Source organism: Salvelinus fontinalis, chromosome 30 (genome assembly GCF_029448725.1).
Source record: "Salvelinus fontinalis isolate EN_2023a chromosome 30, ASM2944872v1, whole genome shotgun sequence".
NCBI lineage: Eukaryota > Metazoa > Chordata > Actinopteri > Salmoniformes > Salmonidae > Salvelinus > Salvelinus fontinalis.
Window position 1 is genome coordinate 32,783,513 of NC_074694.1, and position 16,871 is coordinate 32,800,383.

Genomic DNA, 16,871 nt, shown 5'->3' on the forward strand with positions numbered 1-16,871 from the left:
AGAAGGCTGGGATTCAAACCTTAGAAGGCTGGGATTCAAACCTTAGAAGGCTGGGATTCAAACCTTAGAAGGCTGGGATTCAAACCTTAGAAGGCTGGGATTCAAACCTTAGAAGGCTGGGATTCAAACCTTAGAAGGCTGGGATTCAAACCTTAGAAGGCTGGGATTCAAACCTTAGAATGATGGGATTCAAACCTTAGAAGGCTGGGATTCAAACCTTAGAAGGATGGGATTCAAACCTTAGAAGGCTGGGATTCAAACCTTAGAAAGCTGGGATTCAAACCTTAGAAGGCTGGGATTCAAACCTTAGAAGGCTGGGATTCAAACCTTAGAAGGCTGGGATTCAAACCTTAGGCTGGGATTCAAACCTTAGAAGGCTGGGATTCAAACCTTAGAAGGATGGGATTCAAACCTTAGAAGGATGGGATTCAAACCTTAGAAGGCTGTGAACAAATACATAATAAGCAGTGAGTGTATTAACACTGTCAAACTTCAAAGTAACATATTGGTATCTGTCATTTTCCTATCTGTCTCATTCAGTGAAGTGCTGTAGTTATTCTTCTGTTGTCTTCCACTGAGACTAACAAGGGCATTGTCCTCTACAGGGGCTGAGGGCTTCGATGACAAGTGTGAGTGGCTGTACCTTAGTCTCCGTGAGATTCGCTACAGGTGGAGTAGCCTAAGATGACAGAGGAGTCCAACACCATCCACACAGAGTGAGAGCGCAAAGGGATTTTGCCAACATACTCTGATTTTATTTTCTGTTATCGCACGCAAACTCCTTTGAGTTGTTTGAGGATAAAAAGTTATATAATGGTAATTACATTATCATTGGTTGCGGTTTTCAATTGTAACAGAAAGTTAGTCAGGTTGATTCTACAATTGCATTTTCGATTGCGTTTTCTTTATGTAACTAGCCTTAAGCTACTAACCATTGAGGCACCCACTAAAGGTTTATCCACAAACAAACAGTTCAATCCCGTTACTAACTCACAACCGACTATTTATCTAAGAACACAGATAGGATAGTGTTGCATGTACAGGTAAAATGATTCTCAATACTCTGAGGGAACATTGTTAATGGTTTGCCTATTTTATGGAATATTGAAAGAATTGGTGGAATTGTTGCATCCTGATTAACCCTCAATGCTTCCATGCCTATCTCTTTGAATAAAACCTTTCAGCATCAACCTTTCTAAGGCATGGCCAATCTGTTTTACATAGCACTGTATCATTTCCTATGTACTAGCTTGATTGTTAGGTGTCTGGTACCTTGTGTGAGACGTCAGACAGAAATATGATACTCACAGCACGCTCAGCATCAAAAAGGAGGGGGCAGGACGTATAGCTTCTTGCTGTAGTTGAGACCGGTCTGCTCGCTCACCAATGTGCACAGCTTATCCACGTTAACACCATTGAATAACTTGGCACAAAGCCCGGTACATTAGCAACAATGTAATAAGCACACCGAAACAACAGTGTAAAGTGAAGCATATTTTCCAAAGTGAACTTTCCAGACACATTTATTGGGCTGATAACATTACTTAAACACAGTGTATGACCCTTGTAAACAATAAAACTGAAAGAAAAGGCTTCAGCTCAGAACTGCTTCCAGAATTCAGTGTGCCAAGCGTTTAAAATACTCAAGTTTGTCATCTCTTTTTTAATCCTCTTAATATATTTTTTAAATGTTTTTGTATTTTTCTTTACATATTCGGTTTTTCAGCAGTACTGATAATTATACTATGTACAACAAAGGCCGAGACACGCATCGGTTCATCCCTTAGACAGAAGCTCCTTTCCCGTTTTTCCTTTTGTAATGACCTACTGTTACAAGGCAAGAATGTAAGGTCTCGCTCTCTTGGGTTGTTGCAGTCGGCATGCCTTGTAGGTGACGGTGATGACGATACAGCTATGAGCCTTGCATACCTTCTCTGTCTGCACCACTAGGGGCAGTGTCTTAATAAGTCCTTAAGATCCCCCTGGTAGCAAGGTGTCTATGTACAAAGGCTAAAAGTCCCAATCAGTCCATGTGAAGAGGCTTTACGAAAGAAATGCTTCCGTGTTTTTGTATGTTTTCAACGTATTTTTTTATCTCCCAAAAAAGTATCAGTATCAAAACAGGTTTCGTAATAGATATATTTGTACTGGGTGTGTTAGTTAGCATGTGTTGGACAAATAGTTGTCGATGTACGTATGAAAAGTAGTAGTCTCTTTGCAAAGCAACGCAAAGTATTTTACTTGGTTATGTTCAGTTTCTTTTTTCTCTTTTTACAATGCCATGAAATAATCTTAGATGGGATGCAGCCTTGGTCGGACTCCAGTTGTTTACTTCCTTCTCTCGTTCCTCTCTCTCTCTTTCTGTCTGTCTTTGACTCTTGTTTCTGTGCTCATCCAAGGGAGACTACTTTAGCAGCCACTCATTCACTGGAAGAGAGGAGAGGGACAGGGTGAGAAGAACACAACTTTACTGTATATGCACTTTACACAAAATACACATCTAGCGTGGACCCCTTTCTATCCTGGCTACCCAGCAGCTTCTATAACATTCATCATAACATGCCAACACGTTGTTAGGATTGAGGCCAGAATGCATTGTTAGGATTATTATCAATAAAATAGTATACTCTACCGGAAGACACAATTATGCATGTCAAGTAAATGAAGTAGCCTTGACCATGAAACACTGAACATGTCGTGTGTATATGTAAAAAGTATGGGAGACATTTCTATTAGTAAATGGTCAAGTAGTGTTTTTATTTATTTGATTCCCAGCACCACAGAGATATATAGATTTAGATATAAGGGTGGTGTCCATGTGACTCTGGCTCCACTCTCCGAGGGCGTCTCGGGGAGAGATGGGATACGCAAAAAACACATTCCCAATTCACTTGCGTGAATTAGAGCAAATATAAGCACCCACCAAATTCGTATTATCTTATGTTAAAATTAGCAATGTATGCTAAATAACAGAATTTCTGCAGTATCTGTTAGCATTCTGCTAGCAAACCAATACACATTTCCCATTCAATTAGCCCACTGACCTAGCTGTGAGGGGGCTGAGTTTCCTCTGCCTTCAAGGTTTAACCTTAGATGAATAACCAATTAGATCCATTTCCCATTTAAATTATACTTTATTCCCCTTCTGCCTCACCTTGGAGATATTTACATCTTTAAACAAGTACAACTAGTGTAATTAAAGACGAGACAGCCCTGCTGCTATTGTACTGCTTCTGTTTACTCTCTGGGGGTGTGTTGGAAGGGTACAGTAGGGGTGTGTGTGTGTGGGTAAATGTGTGTGGGTAAAAGTGTGTGTATGTGTACTCACATTTGTGTGTGTGTATTTGTGTGTGTGTGTTTCAATCTCTCAACAACTGCTGCACAGAATAAGAATTTCATCTGAGAGCGAGGATAAGAGGATAAGAGAAAAGAACAGTCTGGCTACATTACAGTAGATCCTGGAAAAATAATACAATGAATAATGGGGTTACCTCTTGCCCTCACTGTATTTACGCTTCAGGTGTAAAATTCACATTTTGTGCAGCAGTTGCCCAGATATATTGGCTGAAACAGAGGAGAGGAGATGGTAAACAGACTGCATGCAGAGTCCCTGAATAGCACTGAGATGCTGAGCTGGCTTTGTAGTTATGAAGTAGGGCTCACACATTCCGCCGTTCCAACATTTGTTTTGGAAGTATTACTCTAATATCACTATAAGTAATGTACAATCACTCTTTAAAATCTATAAAAGTTAAGGCAGAAGACTATGCTTTAGGTAGTTAATCCCGTTATGAGGGTCACAAGCACACATTTAGAAAATGACCAAGGTAAATGTCCATGAGTCCTTCACCGCCATTTTGTATACGTCTGCTAGTCGGACCTAAATACATTGCTAACAAAATGGCGGTGGTGGGAGGACTGGAGCAGTGTTTACCTCGGTACTGGAGCTTCTGGGCCCTGTTGTTGGGACAGTCTTTGCCCTGCATGCTGAAGTTGATGTTGGTCCGGATGCAGCGGTTGTTCAGCGGTTGAACCGGGCGAACGTTGTCGCTCATACTCAGGAAGATCTGAGACGGCTGGTTCTGACTCAACAGCCGTAAGGAGTGCATCTATAGGGGAGAGAGGACGAGAGGGACGGGGGATTCATCAACAAAAAGAGGGGTGGAAGATGGAAAGGAAGAGTATGTAATGGAAGGAGCAAGAGGAGAGGAGAGCAAAGCAGAGCAGAGCAGCGCAGAGGAGAAACAAAAAGAAAAGAAGAGAAGAGAGTGGAACAGAAGTGAAGAAAAGGGACTTTATTTCAGTATTAATGGGAGAAAAATCAATGTGGAGGAACATAATTGCTGTCCGACAGTCTTATGTACACTCTTAGATATAAAAATGGCTAAGTAGAACCATATAGTGGAACCCTTTTTAGTGCTAGGTAGAACCCTTTGCAGAGGGTTCTCTACCTCACTGTTACTCTACCCACAAGCAAGCATACAAGGCCCTCCCTCGTCCGCCAATTGGAAAATCAGGTCATAACTCAGTACTCCTGCTTTCTGTTAACAAGCAGTAGCTCAAACAGGAAGAACCCGTGACTCGCCTCGTTGAGAAATGGTCATCAGAATCAGAGATTATGCTACAGGACTGCTTTGCCCACGCTGATTGGAATAAGGTTGAAGTCGGAAGTTTACATACACTTAGGTTGGAGTCATTAAAACTCGTTTTTCAACCACTCCACAAATTTCTTGTTAACAAACAATAGTTTTGGCAAGTCGGTTAGGACAACAACTTCGTGCATGACAAGTCATTTTTCCAACAATTGTTTACAGACAGATTACTTCACTTATAATTCACTGTGTCACAATTCCAGTGTGCCAGACGTTTACATACACTAAGTTGACTGTGCCTTTAAACAGCTTGGATGGCTTTAGAAGCTTCTGATAGGCTAATTGACATAATTTAAGTCAATTGGAGGTGTACCTGTGGATGTATTTCAAGGCCTACCTTCAAACTCAGGGCCCCTTTGCTTGACACCATGGGAAAATCTAAAGAAATCAGCCAAGGCCTCAGAAAAAAGATTGTAGACCTCCACAAGTCTGGTTCATCCTTGGGAGCTATTTCCAAACGACTGAAGGTACCACGTTCATCTGTACAAACAATAGTACCCAAGTATAAACACCATGGGACCACGCTGCCGTCATACCGCTCAGGAAGGAGACGCGTTCTGTCTCCTAGAGATGAACGTACTTTGGTGCGAAAAGTGCAAATCAATCCCAGAACATCAGCAATGGACCTTGTGAAGATGCTGGAGGAAACCGGTACAAAAGTATCTATATCCACAGTAAAACAAGTCCTATATCAACATAACCTTAAAGACCGCTTAGCAAGGAAGAAGCCACTGCTCCAAAACCGCCATAAAAAAGCCAGACTACGCTTTATAACTGCACATGGGGACAAAGATCGTACTTTGTGGAGAAATGTCCTCTGGTCTGATGAAACAAAAATATAACTGTTTGGCCATAATGACCATCGTTATGTTTGGAGGAAAAATGGGGAGGCTTGCAAGCTGAAGAACACCATCCCATTGATGAAGCGTGGCAGCATCATGTTGTGGGGGTGCTTTGCTGCAGGAGGGACTGGTGCACTTCACAAAATACATGGCATCACGAAGAGGAAAATGATGTGGATGTATTGCGGCAACATCTCAAGACATCAGTCAAGAAGTTAAAGCTTGGTCGCAAATTTTATATATTCTTAATTCCAATCCTTTACTTAGATTTGCGTGTATTAGGTATATGTTGTGGAATTCTTAGATATCACTTGTTAGATATTACTGCACTGTTGGAGCTAGAAACACAAGCATTTCTATAACACCCGCAATAACATCTGCTAAACACGTATATGTGACCAATACAATTTGATTTGAAAGTGTTGTGTAATTCCTATTGGAATCCAACCAGAGTTAGGATATGCAGCAATTTAAACTTTTAATTACCCGCAACCTGCATTAAGAATGACTGCTAGGATAGAGAAGATTGCTAATGGAGACTACCGAAATCACCTAAACTGGAACAACCATCTCAGTTGTTCCGGGTGCAATAAATCCAACTACTAACAGATTGGATTAGTTTATAAAAATATATATGTTATTTATCTTTGTGTAGCATAATATTAACCAACCAATCAATGTCCATGCAAAAACACAGATATTGAAACAACCAATTCTGAAAATGAACCTGAAATAAAGCATGTTTGTAATAATGATGGGTGTGGTTTTGAGTGTTTTTCTCTAGAAAGAGTAAAAATTACAAGTTTTTTTTTTTTTTTTACATCATCTTACAGAGTTAGTTCACTCAGACTCCCTTCTATTCTTCTATTCTCTGCTCAATAAAATCACAGACAATACTTATTTGAAAGATAGCAATGGCAAAGATATCAACTATGTCAGTACTGTATATGTACAATGGGAATACCTGATTCTTGTAGAAATATTGTACCCATAGGTACAGTTTAATACATTTTCACATCTATCTTTTTAAATTGATCCGATTATTCAAACTCCTGATGTTAAATTTTGAACACTGAGGTAAACACACTTTATTTAAAAAATGGATCTTAGGATGAAAACAGTTCTTGGTAGAACCCTATCCCTCCTCAAAGAACACTTTTTTCCCCAAGAGTATCTAAGCAGTAAGGAGCTACTGTAGAGACACACCTGCATCCGTGTGATGTACACTGGCTTATTCATCAGGATCCACGTGGCCGTCTCAAAGCACGGCGGGATGGTCATGGACCCGTCGTACGTGATAAAACTAGAGGTTTCTGGGTAAATCTCCTCGATGTTCAGGCCTGTCAGTAGATACGCATCATCTGGAGATGGGCAAGATAGACAGGTTAGAATTCAATAAAACATCTTAATATGTCATTATAGCAGATTTCTTCAGTCCTGGGCCTGGAGAGCTACAGGGTGAGCATGCTTGTGTCCTAGCTCAGGTCCAACCCAAGCACTTATTAGTTGAATTAGATGCATTTGTGCTAGGCTGGAACAAAAACCTGCACCTCCTGTGAGTCCCTAGTTCCAGAATTGTAGAACACTGTTTTGTAGACTTGTATCAATCACATTTCATGTCCTCTCAAGCTAATTTTGTTTTGAATTTACATTACATATTTGTCTTCCAGTCTCAAAACACATTACATTACATCCACTCTAACCAGCATGTTTGTCATTTGCATGTACAAGTTTTGCAGGTTGCTCATTTCACATTGAGCTGGTTTCCCTCCAACTGTTTGACAGGCTGTTGGTATAGCAGACTGCATCACAAACCCCTTTTATGCAAAGTACTTCCCTCGTCAGGAATGTAATTAGAATTACTGCATCTCTCTCTCGCTCTCCCCTCCTCGCTCGCTCTCTCTGTCTGTCCACCCCTCTCTCCATCATTCTCTCTCTCTTTCCATCTCTGTCTCCATCTCTCCCTTGGTCTCTCTCTATCTCTCCACACTCCGCTAACACACTCTCAATATGTTGTCATCTGTTGTGGTTTCAGTTTATAATAAATGGGAGCCAATTGCACTTTGTTTGTTGTGACGAGGTCACAGTAGCTGCTCCCTCTATGCTAATGTAGACTGGCACTAGGACTTTAGATGCTATTCACATTCACACAGCGTATCTATCTAGACTAGAACAACAAACATCAGCATGCTCACCAGCCCCTACCCTACAGGTAAGATATAGACATCCTGAAAGGTAAAGAAAAACAAAAAAGCCAATCCTTAATCTGTGAACATCAATCATGTTCTATTCCATTACCACCTCACTAAAGCTGCCCCTGCAGTCCTGTTACTCCAGCTCCGCTATCACACATCTCTGGTAGCCGTGTAGGCATGAATAATTCCGTTCGGATGCTGTGTGTGTGGGTGTGCATGTGAGTGGATGCGTGGAGAGGGATTTGAAAATGACATGGCCTGGGAAAGCAGAGCTGCAGGCTGAGAGAAGGGTATGCCGGAGGACTCCTGAGGTTGAGGGGGCGGTGTGTGTCTGTGTGTGTGTGTGTTTATGACAGCTTCTGAGACCTCCAATCCACTGGGGGTCACTGTGTTTATTCAGTCTCTTCTCAATCCCATTACTCCAATTATGGGCCTCTCTTCTCAACCGTTGCCCCAGATGATCTCAGCAGCCATTTCCAATATGGCTATCCAGCAGCCCTAGTTGCCTCTGCCTGGTAGCCTTCTGGAGGAAGGACCTGTCTACTGCGGATTCTGTAGCTACTCTTTGACTTTCCAATGTGTTTTCCATTATAGTCTACATGTGCATTTCTACTTACTTTTATATGTTATTCTTGTGATGGTGTCCCTGTTCAACATTCGATTCAGGAATGCATTTGAAGTCTCCGCAATCTGGAATACAATAGAAGAAAGAGTCACTGTTACAGGTTTCGTTTTTTCCATTTATTTTTTAAGGTTTGACTTTAGCACGTACTGTATATCACTTTAGCAGTTTGGGCGCACCGATTGGTGTCACCTTGTTAGTCAGTATGTGTTACACCTGTGCTGGCTTGTCCATCTCGTTAGTCGGAAGGCGTTTCACCTGCGCTTGCCCAGGTGATATTTAAGAGTGGCTAGGCCAGTGTTCCAGTTGTCTTGATAGACTTGGAGGGTCAACACCTTTACTTAGCTTTATTTTTTTAGGGAGTGGATCAGCTTTAATATTGCAAATAAATTGTGTCTTCCATCAATGTAATTGTCTGCATCAGTTCCAATCCCCCATATATATGTGTGTGTATGTATATATATATATATATACAGTACCAGTCAAAAGTTTGGACACACCTACTCATTCCAGGATCTTTGTTTTTCTACATTGTAATAGAAGACATCAACACTATGAAATAACACATATGGAATCATGTAGTAACCCAAAAAGTGGTAAACAAATCAAATTATATTTTATATTTGAGATTCTTCAAAGTAGCCACCCTTTGCCTTGATGACAGCTTTGCACACCCTTGAATGAGTAGGCGTGTCCAAACTTTTGACTGGTACTGTATATTGTATATATTGTTTTCTATTTTCCTCTATTATTTTTCCCTAATCCTACCTCTCCTCCCCTAATTGGAGTAAACTAATGTACAACAACACTTTGGCTTCTACTTCCAGCTCATACATACTATATACATTTTACGGACACAGTATATTTTACAATAGTTATCTTTTGTTTGTTTTTAGTCCCATCCTTCAGCTCCACTCAACCCCTCTCATCTGTCTCTGAAGACCATCCAGTTTTGCCATACATTTTCAATTGTGAACTTTCTACTCTCATAATTTCTACAGATTGTAAATTAAAGAAGCATTTTTGCTAAGAGTAATATTATATTATTGATCGATTGACTATGACTATTCAGACTATGCCCAGTAGTGCTATTTGCAGAGTTAACTCCAGGTAAATGTTGCAATTCCTGAGCATTGTTGCAATTCCAGCCATTCCTAAACCTGAGACCAAAAACAAGCTACATATGGACAGTACCAAAAACTAATTATCTACTGATTCTGTCTCTTCACAGCACAATGTGTAGAGCTGGGATGGTTGTATTTCCCATACATATAACATTATTGGTTGCAAGAATATTGTATAATAGTTTAAATTAAAAAAGTCAAAGTTTTGAATCCGGCGTCGATTTTGTATCATTAAACCAGATCATTGAAAATCTCTTCTCAACTATTTTGCAATCTGTATGGCACAGCTGTCCTTAAATGAAACTGGTATACTTTCTTTTTTCCACAATTTTCTTCAACCAATTTTGGTCTTTAATGCAGAGCCGACCGAACAATTCCTTACTTTCTCCCCCTTCCACTTGCCTCTTCCATTTTTGCGGTAATGCTGCAATTAGTTGGTTGTAATTTTGGATGGAGCAGACATTTCTATTTATTTTTGTTAGCTGCATTGTGACATAACTAGTCCTATTTATGATATAATTTACAAAGATTACAATAAAAATAACGATATTTTATTATTTGTTATAATATTTGTTCTGTCTTTTCTGGTGGATTAAACTGAAATTGCAACTAACTTTCTATGGCTTGTTTTTAAAAAAAGCTATATTTTGGAAATTATTACATTTTCAAATAACCTAAAGTGAGAGGTTGTAATCTGAATAAAGGGAAAAAGGCCATTCTTGAACAAGGGGTTAGACATTCTTACTAATCTGCTAGAGAACCAGTTCAGATTTAAGTATAGCTTTGATTGATGGAAGCCTTTAATGAGTCTAATGCTTTAATATCTCATCAGTTCTGCCTTCCGAATTCTTATTTATTATATAAATAGGCCCGTTTAATTTTGTCTGACTTGGCGTTCCAAATAAAATTGAATATTTTTTGCTCTTTTAATTTAAAAATCAAATAGTTTGGTGTAGGAAGGGCCATAAGCAAATATGTAAACTGGGATGTGACTAAAGAGTTAATCAGGGTGATTTTTCCACAAATAGAAGGCATTATCCTTTCCATAACAACAAGATCTTACCTATACTGAACAAAGATATGAATGCAACAAGTTGAAAGATTTTCCTGAGTTACAGTTCATATAAGGAAATCGGTCAATTGAAATTAATTCATTAGGCCCTAATCTATGGATTTCACGACTGGGCAAGGGTGCAGCCATGGGTGCAGCCAATCAGATTTATTTTTTATTTTTTTATTACAGACAGAAATTCTCCTCAGCACCCCTCCATCCCATCTCAGATGATCCTGCAGGTGAAGAAGCCGGATGTAGCGTGGTTACATCCATCTTCCATTGATGAGATAATCTCCTAACTTGCTTTGCCACACACAGAGGCTTTATAACTGTAGTGGTGCGTTGATGACTTGTGATTGGCCGAAAACAACAACAAGTCACATGTTCCACTCAGCATAAGCTATTTTCATTGAGCAGTGGAGAACATACTATACACTTTTTATCCACAACTCTCTGTCCATCGTCATTGTAATCGACTGTGAAGCCAAAATGTTCCCAAACTGGAGATTGAAACCATAATGGAGGATCCTCCAAATCTGGTTTATCGATCCCACCCCTTGCTCTCTACTGTTCCCCGCTGATCTTCACAAAAGGGTCATTTGAATTCCGACATTTAAGATTCAAATTTTGATTGCAACATGTGCATAGGCTGTAGTAGTTTTAATGGAATAGCCTGGTGTTTTTTCAGCTCAGATCTACTAACGAGGCAATGGCATACAATGCAGCATAGGCTGCTAATTTTTTATTTTTTATGATGTATTCAATCTGGTTCACAGTTCGAACCGAATGCCCCGTACCGAACGGTTTGGTATGAATACGTGTACGGTTACAGCCCTAGTTACTTATGTCTTCTTGTGTTTGCTTAATGTTCTGAGAACATGACTTTAAATAGAACCATGAAGAAACCTGCATAAAACGTTATGCTGAAGTACTGGAATTCCAACAAATGAACACTGTTTCTTAATGTTCTCTGAACACATGTTCTCTCTCTCACCAAGCTCTAAGAAAAATATGGTTCTTAGAACATTATGTGCTAGCTGGGCCTGAGCTGCTTTTAGCTGTCCTGTAGTGCCCTACCTGCTTTTAGCTGTCCTGTAGTGCCCTACCTGCTTTTAGCTGTCCTGTAGTGCCCTACCTGCTTTTAGCTGTCCTGTAGTGCCCTACCTGCTTTTAGCTGTCCTGTAGTGCCCTACCTGCTTTTAGCTGTCCTGTAGTGCCCTAACTGCTTTTAGCTGTCCTGTAGTGCCCTACCTGCTTTTAGCTGTCCTGTAGTGCCCTACCTGCTTTTAGCTGTCCTGTAGTGCCCTACCTGCTTTTAGCTGTCCTGTAGTGCCCTACCTGCTTTTAGCTGTCCTGTAGTGCCCTACCTGCTTTTAGCTGTCCTGTAGTGCCCTACCTGCTTTTAGCTGTCCTGTAGTGCCCTACCTGCTTTTAGCTGTCCTGTAGTGCCCTAACTGCTTTTAGCTGTCCTGTAGTGCCCTAACTGCTTTTAGCTGTCCTGTAGTGCCCTAACTGCTTTTAGCTGTCCTGTAGTGCCCTAACTGCTTTTAGCTGTCCTGTAGTGCCCTAACTGCTTTTAGCTGTCCTGTAGTGCCCTAACTGCTTTTAGCTGTCCTGTAGTGCCCTAACTGCTTTTAGCTGTCCTGTAGTGCCCTACCTGCTTTTAGCTGTCCTGTAGTGCCCTAACTGCTTTTAGCTGTCCTGTAGTGCCCTAACTGCTTTTAGCTGTCCTGTAGTGCCCTAACTGCTTTTAGCTGTCCTGTAGTGCCCTAACTGCTTTTAGCTGTCCTGTAGTGCCCTAACTGCTTTTAGCTGTCCTGTAGTGCCCTAACTGCTTTTAGCTGTCCTGTAGTGCCCTAACTGCTTTTAGCTGTCCTGTAGTGCCCTAACTGCTTTTAGCTGTCCTGTAGTGCCCTACCTGCTTTTAGCTGTCCTGTAGTGCCCTAACTGCTTTTAGCTGTCCTGTAGTGCCCTAACTGCTTTTAGCTGTCCTGTAGTGCCCTACCTGCTTTTAGCTGTCCTGTAGTGCCCTAACTGCTTTTAGCTGTCCTGTAGTGCCCTAACTGCTTTTAGCTGTCCTGTAGTGCCCTACCTGCTTTTAGCTGTCCTGTAGTGCCCTAACTGCTTTTAGCTGTCCTGTAGTGCCCTAACTGCTTTTAGCTGTCCTGTAGTGCCCTAACTGCTTTTAGCTGTCCTGTAGTGCCCTAACTGCAGTCTAAACACCCAGGTGCCCACAGTCAGCTTGGAACACACTTCTCAGTTAAAGATGAGCCCTCTTTGTCCCCAGCCCCAGCATCCTAGCCCGTCCTCCATATGCACTCCTCCTCACAAATCTAATTGTCAAGATGTCTTGGTGGCAAAGTGATGAAAAAGAAATGGATGTTCCTCGTTGCAACATTGCAAATGACTTCCTTTTTTTGACCTGCTCTGGAGGCATGCAGCCTCTCTCTCTCTCTCTAAACAGATGTGCATGGAGTCTTTCTTTCTCTCTTATTGGAGAAGGCACCTAGGGGGTATTCTGCAGGATGTAACTAGAGAGTACTCTCTAATGTGTGAAGTAAAAGTAAAACAATATGGCTTGACGTCAATTCAACACAGTCACAACCTAGATAGTCAATTACAATTGACAAAACTTTGCCGGGTAGATATGGCCCATGCTGAAGGTGACTCAATCTCCATTTAGTGTCTATCTCCACAGCTTCACTATGTCCTCCTCCATTGGGAGTCTGTTTCCACAGGTGATCCCACACAATTACAGTCCCCAATTGTCATTTCTGATGGCAGCTCAGGACACTGACGACCGAAGGAAACTCTTACTGGCAGTCTGAGTTCCTGAAAGGGTAACACGGTGTGTGCACAGGTGTGAATGGTCCCCTGGAAACCAGAAATTGGTTCCTTGCGATACTGAAGGACACCCTCACTTCCCATCTCTTCAGTGGCTATAACAATGAGACAGGACTCGTCTGAGAGCCTTAGTTAAACAAGCTACTTCAAGATGGCTGGATTTTGGCATCATTACCAGGGAGGGGCAGGCTGAGAAGAACTGGAGTGGATGAGAGGGTGAAGTGTTGATTGATTTCAGGATGACGTACCTCTCTGTCTGTTATAGTGGTGGGAGTGAGTGGTGACAGCTCAAATTACAACTTCTACCACTACACATGTGGCTCATTCAAATATTTTGGGGCGTGGTTTGGTCACAGCTCTTTTTGTGCAACTGTGAGTGAGATTGTCATTCCAGTTGATCTAATCTGTTGTGTTATACATGATATATATCTCTATGGCCAGTGACTGTGTTTTGTGAAAAATTCACGTTAATTGCGAACGGTTGATTAAGTTAGTAGTTCTCAATTCTCTCCTCGGGGACATCCAGCCGTTCCAGAGCTAGGACACCTGGTTTAGCTTAACGAATAAACACTAGTGTTGGGGAACTGATGCTTTCACCAAATTGTGCAGAAAACGGTTCATTATTCAGAGCTTCATTATCGGTTAACAGTGCACATTGGTGACGTGTGCTGGTCAGCAATAAATAGCAGCATGTGGTGATCAGATAGATGTTTTTTTTAAACTGTTTTTATCAAAACTACCATGGGGCAGCGATAAGTTGTTGTCTTTAGTAGCCTATAATAAGTTGGAATACCAGGTTTCCATCTTACGTCATTCTTCACTTTTTTGCTTTCAAGTTTACTATTCTTCAAAAACGGAATCTATTACATTATTTAGGATGCTTAAGACAGAAGCTTGTACTATACTAAATAAAACACATTATTTGAACAACAGTGCTGAAGAAAGTGTGGTTTCACATAAAACAATTTTCAAAATAGTGTGCCTTCAACAGGATTGGACCTCGTTCCCTCATGATCCAGAATGTTCCATAGTGCCCTACAATACCTGCTATGCTACCAGTCATAGCGAGTAAAACATTTTTTTTTTTGTTACAGTCTACTTGCTAATGTATACCTGAAATAGCTGCATTTTATCTAGATACAATACTTTGCAAAAGTATCTTGTACTTGATTTTGATACATTGGTCTGTTTGGTATTTTGTATTTGTAACAAGATCTATCTTTTGCCCATATCTGAGAGATAATTACACTGTGAATCTGGAACTGATGCAACGTGACACTGTGCCAAGTTAATTAGCCCGCAGGTAAATCCACAGGAGCCTATTCACAACTCGAATGGATGTCCTCGGGTAAATCACACTGTAGTTTCTTTGAAAATAATGATCTTTGCTGCATAATAGTCTCTATTTGTCTTTTCACACGTTCATATGAAGAAGACTTTACATACAAATTCAAGCTTCTCACAATTGATACATTGAGGCCCATTGTGAGGTCAACGTTGGAGTTGTGAGAATGCCATACCCACCTTCATAAATATAGACACTATGACCAGTCCGTTGGGGCTCTTGGCTGCCTCTGTGTAGTTTGTATACAGCTCGTGGTTGTAGTGTATAAGTTGAACCTGGAGATGAAAAAACAAATGTCAGGAAAACATCTCTCTCAAGTGGCCTCACACACATAGACTGTATTAATGGTCATCGGGTCTGGTCTTGAGGAGCTCCAGTGTAGAGGCTTCTGTTCAAGCCCAGCACTAACATAGCTTTTTCCACATGATAAAGTTGTGCTGAGCAAAGACGAATCAGTTATGTCTTAAACAAACGCACTTCACACCTACAAACTCTTCAGAGACCAGGGTTGGTTGGCTTCCACTGTTCATATCTTCTGTTTTGTCAGCCTTTTGAAGTCGTGTCGAGGAAGGTGTCAGTAAAGTTCTACCCACACCTTTATGGTTCTACAGGTTCTTAATGATGTGTTTATGTGGGCTGTGTCTATGCACAGCTAGCTCAACTTGTGACCTATACAATAACAACTATTCAAAGAGAAGCCCACACTGTCTTTCACCAAATGTCTCTGAAACCCAAAGGAACTGCAGAGAAAGTTCTCACACAATACTGTTACTTCCCATATTTTCTACTTCTCTTGAATCTTGCACTAAGTGGAAAGATGCTGTGTGTTTGCAGATCAACAAAGGGTATTCAGAAGTTGATTCTACCCCATACATTCTTCCTGACCTCTCCTCAGACTTTCTTGAGTTAGCGGTATTGTTGCTGGACCTTGAGTCCGTGTTTGGTTGTTGTCTGAGTCTCTAGTCATGTTGCATTTCTAACCTATAAAAAGTTTAGTGGTTGTTTCTTTCATCACATATATGCCTAGGACTCAAGAAGGATTCAGTTTGAATGATAAGCTAAACAATAATGACAATAATACCCTTTTCTAATATAATAATTTCTCAAATGTTTCAGCCCCCTTCCATCTTCCATCACACCATAAAGAGTAGACTACTTATGGCGTAGTCCGATACATGTTTGAATACAGAATTACATATGAGGACATCATATTATCTTTATTTGAATGTAATATTATGTCAACTACAAATGAATCATTCCTGATCTGATTACAAATAACTAAGAAATTGACATTTTCACAGATCGTTCTCCCTCTTTCTCCCCTTTCCCGGCATGGTGGCAGGCAGCAATATAAATAAACAAATTGTCAGAGGATAGTAATTAAGCAGAACTCTAACGGGGAGCCGCAGAGCGACAGTTCAACTATAAAAATAATCAAGGTGATGGGAAGTGATTAGGAGCCACGCTGATTTGATGAGAGAGAGAGAGAGCGAGAGCGAGAGCGAGAAAGAGAGAGAGAGAGAGAGAGAGAGAGAGAGAGAGAGAGAGAGCGAGAGCGAGAGAGCGAGAGAGCGAGAGAGCGAGAGAGCGAGAGAGAGAGAGAGCGAGAGCGAGAGAGAGAGAGACTAGGCTCCCCAACTCCCCCAGCAGGAGATTGGTAGAAAGTTTAGTTTGCGAGAGGTGAAGGCCTGGCTGAGCTGTAGAGGAGTTACATCACAGACACTGCCAAGAGCAACACACAGACAGACTGAAGGGCTGGGAAAGTAGTAATGACAGGGAATGAGAGGAAAAGAGTGAAAGGGGAGAGAAACAGACAAAGGATGGGGTAAAAGAGTAAAATAATAACCATGACCTTACACACACAAACAGGCATGCATGACCACAAAGAAACAGCAAATGGTGAAGTTCCTGTCATCAGCCATTAGTTTCCCGCTCTAACCCCAGGTGTTCTGCCTGTTATCATGAGAGCCAGAGAGACTCTGTCAGGGCCGAGAGGGGAGAGAAAGAGAGAGTGGTTGGAGAAAAAGAAAGAGAACAAGAGTTGGAGACTAAGAGAGAGAAAGAAAGAGTGTATGTATGTGAAAGAGTGACAAGAGAAAACGAGGGAGAAAGAGGTGTCAGGGTTGCGTGCCCAGCCAGTGTTGCTCTGGAGTGGGGTTCTGGAAGGCTCTTTATGGCGTGATGGCTGGACTA

The 16,871-nt window shown here is 41.2% G+C and overlaps 1 protein-coding gene across 5 annotated transcripts in view; it reads right to left on the reverse strand.

Annotated features, from left to right (window-relative positions):
- Positions 1 to 1,505: 1,505 nt before the first annotated feature.
- Positions 1,506 to 16,871, reverse strand: part of ca10a (carbonic anhydrase Xa) — a 332,936-nt gene continuing 317,570 nt past the window's right edge. For 2 of the 5 annotated variants that reach the window (XM_055890535.1, XM_055890533.1), the window contains 5 exons: positions 14,858 to 14,953; positions 8,307 to 8,379; positions 6,701 to 6,855; positions 3,935 to 4,109; positions 1,506 to 2,427 (listed from right to left, as the gene is read on the reverse strand). In XM_055890535.1, coding sequence (XP_055746510.1) covers positions 2,405 to 2,427; positions 3,935 to 4,109; positions 6,701 to 6,855; positions 8,307 to 8,379; positions 14,858 to 14,953 — 522 coding nt within the window. In that variant the 3' untranslated portion in view covers positions 1,506 to 2,404. Of the gene's footprint in view, positions 2,428 to 3,491; positions 3,565 to 3,934; positions 4,110 to 6,700; positions 6,856 to 8,306; positions 8,380 to 14,857; positions 14,954 to 16,871 lie in introns of those variants that run through there. The other 3 variants (XM_055890531.1, XM_055890534.1, XM_055890532.1) reach the window with 2 other exon arrangements.